Here is a 9,036-nt window from a genome sequence, read left to right as displayed (position 1 = left end):
TTCTTATATTTTTATTTAATCTTAAAAGTATGCAATACATTTTAAATATTACTTAAAAGTTCGTTGTCAAGTTTATTGTTTATTAATTCGCTTTCACAATCTATCTGTGTTAGCTAAAAACACTTAGGCGTGCCACAGTAATCACTAGCTATGATGTATTGGTCAATTTGTTCCAACTATTTCAGCATGTCTATCCACATAGTGCAGAGATCATATCAGTAGCCAAATTGTGAACAACAGTGATTACTTACAATTTAACTCGATCCACAAACATCAGCTGAATTACCAACAGTTTGTTTATTTCGACATAAGAGAATGCTGCAGTCGGGTGAGCTCGGCTAGGAGATACCTTGAAACCAAGTTCTCAGCATAAGTCGTAGACGGCATATCCATTCTCCATTAGAAATCGATGAAGCAGAAAATCGATTTGTATCGATAAGCCGAATTGATTTACAGGCGTTTGGGATTTGTGACGTTTGATTTGGAAAACATGGCGTTGTCTAACTAAGCTGATTAACTAATAATAAAGCGACTATTATCTGCTACGGCATTTCACAGGAACTGAGTGAGTGGCGGGCGGATGCTTTGCTCTCCTAATTGGGATGCTATTGGGATGGTGCTATGTAAGCGGCGTCAATTTCAGCTCATTGAATATGGTCGTCTGGATGGGTGGCACCTGTTTGTCCTCGTGATGCTGCAACAGCTTAAATATCCCAGTGCCAATGCCCGCCGGCATTCCCAATATAATGCGTTCCGAGACGCCATTAATTGCATCCATTTGGCCATAGTAAGCGGCATCAAACAGATGATCCGCTGTCTTCTCGAACTGTCGAAAGATCATGATGTCGATGAGTGTCAGCAATGGGGATTGATATATTCAAACTCGATAATAGATCGAATACTTACCGATGCCAAATTGAAGACGCTTTCACGCATTTTGGCCAAGCCATGCCGGGTGATGCCGAGCACCTCACCGCGTGCCGTCATCTGGCTGGCCAGCAGCATAATGTGACGCCAGTCGACACTCATGCCATGGCCCTCCATCACGTCCGTAATCTCGCTCATAATAACGGTGCGCGCCGCCTCGATGCCGAGTGTCTGATAAATCTCGCAAATGTTATTGCTGCGTGTTTTCTCGCCAATAACGCCATACGTGGCAATCACATCCCGCAGACCATAACCCTCGATGCACAGCTTATATGTCGGCGGCTGTTGGGCATCGTCGACGGCGATGACAGCGCGTGCTATATTCGGTAAGCCGCCAACGACGACATTCTGTATGGTGATCGCCAGTCGTGCGAGTTCCGCATTAATTGTCGCATTCTTTGTCGACTCGACACGGATAATGATCCGTGACTTTTTGGGTATGGCATGCACCTGGCCGGGCTTAATCCTTAGACGGGACTTCAAAATGCTGGCTATTATCGTATCCAGATCGATGTATAGTCCCAGGACTTTAATGCGCGCCGCATCGATGTTAATAACGAGATGACAGCTATATGGACCGCAGACAAGCTCCACATACGAGGAGAGCTCACCGAGCGTTGTCTTCTCAATGCGCGCCTTCACCTGGCGGGCGAATTCCATGCTCTTATTATTACGCAACTCGGCGGTGATAATTGGTGTCGATATCGATTTCGTTGCATTGATAATTTCGACAATGCGCGGCACACCCTGTGTTATGTTCATGGAGGCGACACCAGCGAAATGGAACGTCTTCAGTGTCATCTGTGTGCCCGGCTCACCAATACTCTGTGCCGCAATAGCACCCACAGCGGTGCCCGGTTCGGTGACAGCCCGATTGTAGCGATCGTTGATGCGACGCAGAAACTCCAGCAATTGCTCCTGGCTGATGGACTCGATCTGGTTGCACAGCACCTGATGTTGCTCACCATACCGTTGCTGCAGCTGACCAATCCGCTTGGATACCATTTTCAGATGATTGCTAACCAATAAAATAAATATATATTTATGTTTTATATTGTTGGTTTTACTTTACTTCATCAATTGATAATGGATTCGATTAGTTTTTTTTAAGAGTACACTCACGTCACATCCAGCTTAAAGTCAGCGCGCGCTTCCTTGAACTCCTTCTGCTTGAGCATCCAGTCGGCCACACTGAGTATCTCGTCGTACTGCAGCGGAAGCTGATCGCCAATTGGCTGCTGGGCGCGCAGATTGTCGTATTGGTGATGGAGATCGACGGGCTTGTTGCGCGTCTCCATTGAGACGGGATCGAGGCCGTCGCCGCCGTAGATGGTATCGACCATTTCGTTGATGGCATTGCGCACGGTGCCATCGTAATGGACAACCAGATCCTCCAAGCACTTGACCAGACGACGCTGCAGATAGCCCGTCTCGGCCGTCTTGACAGCCGTATCGACGAGACCCTCGCGACCAGCCATCGTGTGGAAGAAGAACTCGGTGGGCGTCAGGCCGGAGTAGAAGCTGTTCCCAACGAAACCACGAGCGGCGGGAATCGCAGCTGTAACGAGTCAAATTTGGGTAGCGAGTGACGATAAGTAACGAACAGCAATTGGTGTGTAACGATCGAATAACGAATAACTATGAGAAGGAATGGACAAGTCACTAGTGACGAGCAACAAATGAGATTTAATTCATAACGAGTGGCCCGACATTAACGAGCAATTAAGAAGTGATAATTTGCGAGTAACAGATGTAACGAGTAAACAGTAACGAGTGACATTCAACGACATGCACTACATTTAATGAAAACTTACAAGAAATGAGTAACGAGCAACATACAGCGAGTAGAGTAACGAGTGGTATGTGTAGCAGGCAGGCAACAAGTAACGAATAGAAAAGAATTCCAACAACATACAACATACTTACAGTGCCTCTCAAAGTGGGGCAGTGCTCGATTCTCAAAACCGTTTGGCACTCGCTTGCCACTGACAGCCTGCTGGCCGACACAGGCGATCATCTGCGAGATATTGATGTTCGATCCTTTGGAGCCACTGAGGGCCATGATTAAGGCACTATTTGTGGGATGCAGTTCGGCAAAACAGGTCTTCGCCGCCTGCTCACGGATGCCGGACAGTTCGCGCAGCATTACGGCCTCGAGAGTCTCCTCGGGCGTACAGCCGGGCTGGCATTGGAGAGTTCCCGATTTGAGCTTCTCGATGTACTCGTTGCACTTGGCATAGCCCCGTTCCAGCAGGACCTGCTTGTGCTGCAGCAGCTTTGCGCTCGGCGTCACATCACTGATGCCAAACGAGAATCCCCGATTCTGTATGAAATACGATGCAATCTGCAATATGACACACAAAGTTATTTATAATTGAAACTCATTTACTGTTTACTTCTTAGATATTTAAAGTTTATTGTGACGATTTCTCAGTACTCGTTTAAAAATAAAGCCGTCAAGCCGAGGCCACCAAATCTTGTCAGCCCTAATACCAAAAATAATTCTAGCGAAAGTCGTCTCGAGATTTTGATAAGTCGCCTAACACGTCAAAAATGAGGAAGAGCCGCATGGGGAGCAAGGTTAAGGGTAACAAGTGCTAAGCACGTAAATAATTCATTGCATGTCTTTTAATTGGTTAAATTCGCTTGTTGAAACAAGCAACATTGTCAGGGGGGAGCTAATTAAATTACACTCGACACCCAAATGGGGGAATATTAAAGAATTTATCGATTTGTCTCGATTTCTATAAGTAAGTCTGAAATAAGTTTGAATAAATGGTGTACAGTGTTGGAGTGGCTATTAAAACCTTATGCTCTCTCTCGAGATCTCTTTAATGCTTTGTGTGGCATTCGTAAACGTTTTACTGGCTGATGTTTGTTAATTTATTTGATCGATTTGTCTATTTATATAATAATGAAATAAGTTTGTGAAAATGGTGTACATTTGCTCTCTTTCTCTCTCAGTCTCTTTAGAGTTTTTTATTCTGCTTTGTGTGACATTCGTTAACGTTTTACTGGCTGATCTGCAATTGATCGTTTTTAAATACCGACAATGTTTATTCATTTATTTTATACTCAAAGTAGAAAATGCGAATTGCAGTCCTAAAGTTAAGTAACTAGACAAATGCGGGAGAGAATATATATATGTGTGTATATATATATATAGAGCTAGAATCGAGTATATATAGTAAAAGACAAGATCCACTTAAGGCTGAATTCTGTTGTCTGGTGTTGAGGCACGAAGCGCGTCACATTATCAGTGATAAGAGCTACAAACTTGGTTCGTTTGGTTGGACAAAAGGAATTGACAGTGGAGACAAGAACAAATAAAAATAATAATAGGGAAAAAGCGTTAAGCAGCCGCAGCAGCAGCAGCAGAGAGGCAGCTGCGAGGGCAGGCAGTATTGGCGTGTGAGTAATTAATCTTATCGAAAGAGCAGCGCTGCCGAGCTGGCCAAATAACAAGAACACGACTGCTTGATTTAATAAAAAAAAAATACAAAAAAGTATTGTACTAAAGTACAAAGCAAAAGACTGGCAAATGGGTTGGCAGAGCGCGACAGAGAGAGAGAGAGAGAGAGAGAGAGAGACGGAGTGGTTGTGGTGTGGTTTTGACAGTGGCCTGCATTTGGGGGCCCCGCATATAATTGCGAAAATCGAGCAAAAGCGGCGCAGACGAAACCGAGCAATAAACGAGCGCAGAAACCACAAAATCATGAGAAGAGCTCCAACAACAACAACAGCAACAATATGTGAGAAAGGATTGTTCGCCGGCATATTGTGGCTAACAGTGCTCCTGCTGTTGGCAGATGCGGCGCCACAACAACAACAACAACAATTGGAACTCGACCCAGTAAGACAAAAATATAAAACTTGAACTAAATCCAAATCGAAATCGAAATCGAAATGATAATCTTGATTTGTTTTGGGGTGATTTGCAGAAGGGTCGCATTATATCCGGACAGCAGGCATCGCCTGGCCAATTTCCGTGGCAGGTGATATTGAAGCGTGATGAATGGGATGATTTGCTCTGCGGTGGCTCCATTATCTCAAATAGTTGGGTGCTAACCGCTGGCCACTGTGCCTATGGCCATCAGTCGTTGTTCCTGGTCTTTGGCACCGTCGAGCTGAACGACGAGCAGGCATTAAATATGACATCAACGCAGCTATTTGTGCATCCCAACTACAATGATAAGATGAACAATGATGTGGCACTCATCCAGCTGCCCGAGCAGCTAAGCTTCTCCAACACGGTGCAGCCAATCCAGCTGGTATCTAGTAGCCAATCGAGCAACACATATGTGGGCACACAGGCAACCATTGCGGGCTTTGGTCTGATCGATGACGAGTATTTGGATTACTCGCAGCAGCTGCTCTTTGCCCACGTGCAGATCATAGCGAACGACAGGTGTGCGTCCATTTTCGGATCGAGTGTTGTGCTCGCCTCGACAATGTGTGCCGAGGGCGCTGTGGGCAGCAATATGTCCACCTGCAGTGGCGACTCTGGCGGTCCGCTAATCGCTTACAACAGCAACGCTGGACGCTGGATACAGATTGGTATCAATTCGTTTGTCGCCGAGGATCAGTGCACTGCCGGCCTCCCCTCGGGTTATGTGCGTCTAACCTCATTCCTCGACTATATATCGGAGACAACAGGTTTGAGCCTGCCTTAAAAAACATAATAAATACAACAACAACAAAAAGCGCACCTCTCAAATCGACTTCCCAATATTTCACAATTATATGCCACTTGGAAATCCCCAAGAATTAACAGATAAGATAAGACATGTCTTCACCACTGTCCCCGATCACTCGCTCCCCCCCCCCCTTCCCGTCTCCTGATCATATGGGAATAACGGCGAAAATATTCAAGTGCAGCGCTGCTTATTATCAATCGCCGTTATCGATAACGTTATCGATTCGACAGCTGAAATAAATGGCTCTGCGGTGGTCAGTTCCGGTGGTCAGTTTTGTACAGCAAGCAATCCATCGCTCCAATTATAATCTTGACATTGAGTTATCGTTATCGTTATCGAGTCGAAAGCTGGCACATGAATCACTCTCGCTGTTATCAGATACAACAATTCATCCACATTCCTTGATAATAAAATACTTCACCTGGTCAGTGTTGACACAATTGCAATTACGGCTATCTAAGGTCAGAGAAACTTATAAAAATCAACACTTGCAAGCACTAAGGTGATGAGAACCAATTAATATATATATACGAGTATATATATATATAGAAATATCTTATGGGAATTATTCAGATTTGAAGCTTGAAGTTTAAGCTGAACATGCAGCACAATAATCACTTTATAAATGAAGACAATGCTTATTAAATGGATCAGTTAAATGTTAATCGAGCATAATTGAGAGAGAGAGAGAAGAGAGCAGAGAGAGAAAGAGAGAGAGAAGAGAGAGAGAGAGAAAGAGAAGAGAGAGAGAGAGAGAGAGATAGGAACTAGATAATACGCACCCTAGACAATCGCCACATGGCCTTGGTGGCGAATGCTTCGCCAAAGTCGCGTAGCAGCAGATAGAAGATGCACTGCTTGGTGCCGGAGCCCATTGTCGCCTTATCCATGGTGCCGCACATCAGCTCCGAGTTTCGTATATGAATCCCTGGCATAGACAGAGACAGAGAGAGAGAGTAAGGTTAGTTGGATTAGAGAGGCATACAAGTTGCAACATACGCACAGGAATCGTTGACGCAGAGATCCATGTTGCCGGCATAGTTGCGACCTTTGTTGACCATGTTGAAGAGCACTTTGCTGTCATCGTTGGGTCGCATCAGCAGGCTGAACATCTGTTTGCCCGTCCACAGGCGACGCGGCTTCCAAATGGCTGGCGGCGGCATTTGAATGCGCAGCGTTGAATCCTCGCTAGCCAGAAAACAGGCGGCCAGCTGCATGGCATCCTCCTTGGTGAGAAATACCTCCTTCTGGGTGAGCAGATAGCCGCCAGTGATGAAATCCTGCGTTGCCGCAATCAATATCTCACCGTTCTTTGGCGTCACCAGATTCGATTGATTACCCATAAGGATGAGGGCCTCGGCCCGTGCCTCCTCCGTTTGCGGCAAATGAAGATTCATCTCATCGCCATCGAAATCCGCATTGTACGGCGTACAGGCGCACTCGTTAAAGCGAAACGTCCGCTGTGGCTGCACCTTGGCCCGATGGCACATGATCGACATCTTGTGCAGCGACGGCTGGCGATTGAAGAGCACAATGTCATCGTCACGTAGATGCCGCTCCACAATATCGCCGCACTTGAGCTCCTGGGCGACCTTCTCGCGATTGCCGTAGGCTAAATATTTCTTGAAACTGGAGCCACGCTGCTGCACATAATTGGCGCCCGGATGGACGCTGGGACCATTGCGAACCAGTTGTTTCATTATGCGAATATTCGCCGGATTCACACGTTCCGGATAGGTGAGAATTTTGGCGACACGCACCGGTACGCCGACCTGATTGATCATCAGATTGGGATCGGGTGAGATGACGGTGCGACCACTGAAGTCCACACGCTTTCCAGACAGATTGCCACGGAATCGTCCCTGTTTGCCCTTCAAGCGCTGCACAATGCCACGCGTCGTCTTCTTCGGTGCCATATTGAGTGGTATGCCACTGATCTCACTGTGGAAATACAGTGCCACATGCAGCTGCAGAAAGTCCCAATCCTCGTGTATTAGCTCAATCTTACCACCGGTGGCCATGTGTCGCTGGATAACATCGTTAATTAACAGAATCTCGCTTTGTTTCATTGTCAAGTCGTCCTCGGTGGTGCCGGCCTTCACCTCGGACAGCACCGACGGACGTATACAGGCCGGCGGCACAAAGACGCGAGTGACTATCAAGTGTTTGGGATGAGCGCCGCGAGAGCACATGCCCAGCAGCGCCACATCGCTCTGCGGTATCTGCTCGAACAGATCGAGCACCATGAGGGGCGTTAACTCCTCGGCGGCGCTATAGTTGCTCAGCGTTTGGTTGAGATCACGATTCAGTTCCGTGGACCGCAGCATTTCGTCCATGTGATTGTTGAAGTGCGCATCCTTCTTGCGCCCCTTATACGGATCGTGCTGAATCTTGAGGAGGCCAGGGCCCTTCTTCACACCACCATTGGAGGCCATACAGTATGGACACTTGGTCACCTTCTTCGCCTTGGCAAGCATCTGGGAGTGCAGCGCCTTTTTGCCCAGATACGAGAAATTCGGATTATGCAGTTTCTTCTCGAAGACAATGCGATCCTCTGGCTTGAGCATGACGTGCGCGCACGTCTTACAGATCATCTGTAGTATGCTGATCGTGGAACGAAAGTGCCCAATGTGGAAGACAGGCAGCGCCAAATCCAAATAGCCAAAATGCCCGATGCACTCGTTCAAGCCCTGGCCGCATGTCTCGCACAACGCATCCTTAGTGCTGATGCCCATGCGGCGATCGAGAACGCCATAAGGCACCGGCTGGCGCTGTGCCTGATACAGATTCTTCGATATAATCCGCACCAGCGACTCCTGCTGAATCTCATCCGAACCGCTGATGCCAAACTGCACATGTGAGCTGAAATCAAAATAATAATAATATATCGGCCACGGTAAACATTTAGTAGCTCTGCTCACATTTTCTTGTTAAGCGCCGAGGCGCGAAACTGCTCTTTGGGCATAGCGTCTGTTCCAATCGAATACCCACAATTAGCTCCACAATCGAGCAGTAAAACCCACTTTTCAAACCATATGACAACACGCTGCCGGCACGGTACTCAAAGTATCGATGATTGTAAACAGGCTGCAGCGATGCCACCTATCCATAATGACTACTGTCGATTAAAAGTGCTATAAATATCAGATATCGATGACAAAGAGCTAATATTTGGTCAATTTGCTTATTCAATTTTCTTAATGCATGAACAACAGCAACAAATTAACATGTTATTTTGATATTCTCGATGTGAAAATAAAAATTCATTTGATGCATACAGTCAGCGTTTCATAATTTATTTAAAACAAATAGATAAAGGTATAGTTAACATAAATAATAAATATAAAAGTACGATGAATATTAAGTTGCGATATTTCGATATAGTTAAAGGTATGCGATGACTACTTAATAC

General features: G+C 46.2%; 2 protein-coding genes across 2 annotated transcripts; one reads left to right on the top strand and one right to left on the bottom strand.

The window, feature by feature from the left end:
- Nucleotides 1-59: 59 nt before the first annotated feature.
- LOC6565857 (DNA-directed RNA polymerase III subunit RPC1) lies at nucleotides 60-8,651 on the bottom strand. Its single transcript, XM_032738962.1, has 7 exons — nucleotides 8,546-8,651; nucleotides 6,628-8,486; nucleotides 6,407-6,552; nucleotides 2,854-3,271; nucleotides 2,050-2,485; nucleotides 907-1,945; nucleotides 60-826 (listed from the first exon to the last, which is right to left on the bottom strand). Exons 1-7 carry the CDS (start codon nucleotides 8,587-8,589, stop codon nucleotides 620-622), a joined length of 4,149 nt encoding a protein of 1,382 aa, XP_032594853.1. The 5' UTR covers nucleotides 8,590-8,651; the 3' UTR covers nucleotides 60-619.
- LOC6565858 (brachyurin) lies at nucleotides 4,525-5,635 on the top strand. Its single transcript, XM_001992431.3, has 2 exons — nucleotides 4,525-4,780; nucleotides 4,869-5,635. The coding sequence occupies exons 1-2, from the start codon at nucleotides 4,643-4,645 to the stop codon at nucleotides 5,598-5,600; spliced, it is 870 nt and encodes a 289-aa protein (XP_001992467.1). The 5' UTR covers nucleotides 4,525-4,642; the 3' UTR covers nucleotides 5,601-5,635.
- Nucleotides 8,652-9,036: the final 385 nt, after the last annotated feature.

The sequence above is a fragment of the Drosophila grimshawi genome, unplaced genomic scaffold (assembly GCF_018153295.1).
Source record: "Drosophila grimshawi isolate 15287-2541.00 unplaced genomic scaffold, ASM1815329v1 contig_848, whole genome shotgun sequence".
Lineage (NCBI taxonomy): Eukaryota > Metazoa > Arthropoda > Insecta > Diptera > Drosophilidae > Drosophila > Drosophila grimshawi.
Note: the sequence above shows the minus strand (reverse complement) of the source record. Positions and strands in the feature narration are given on the sequence as shown.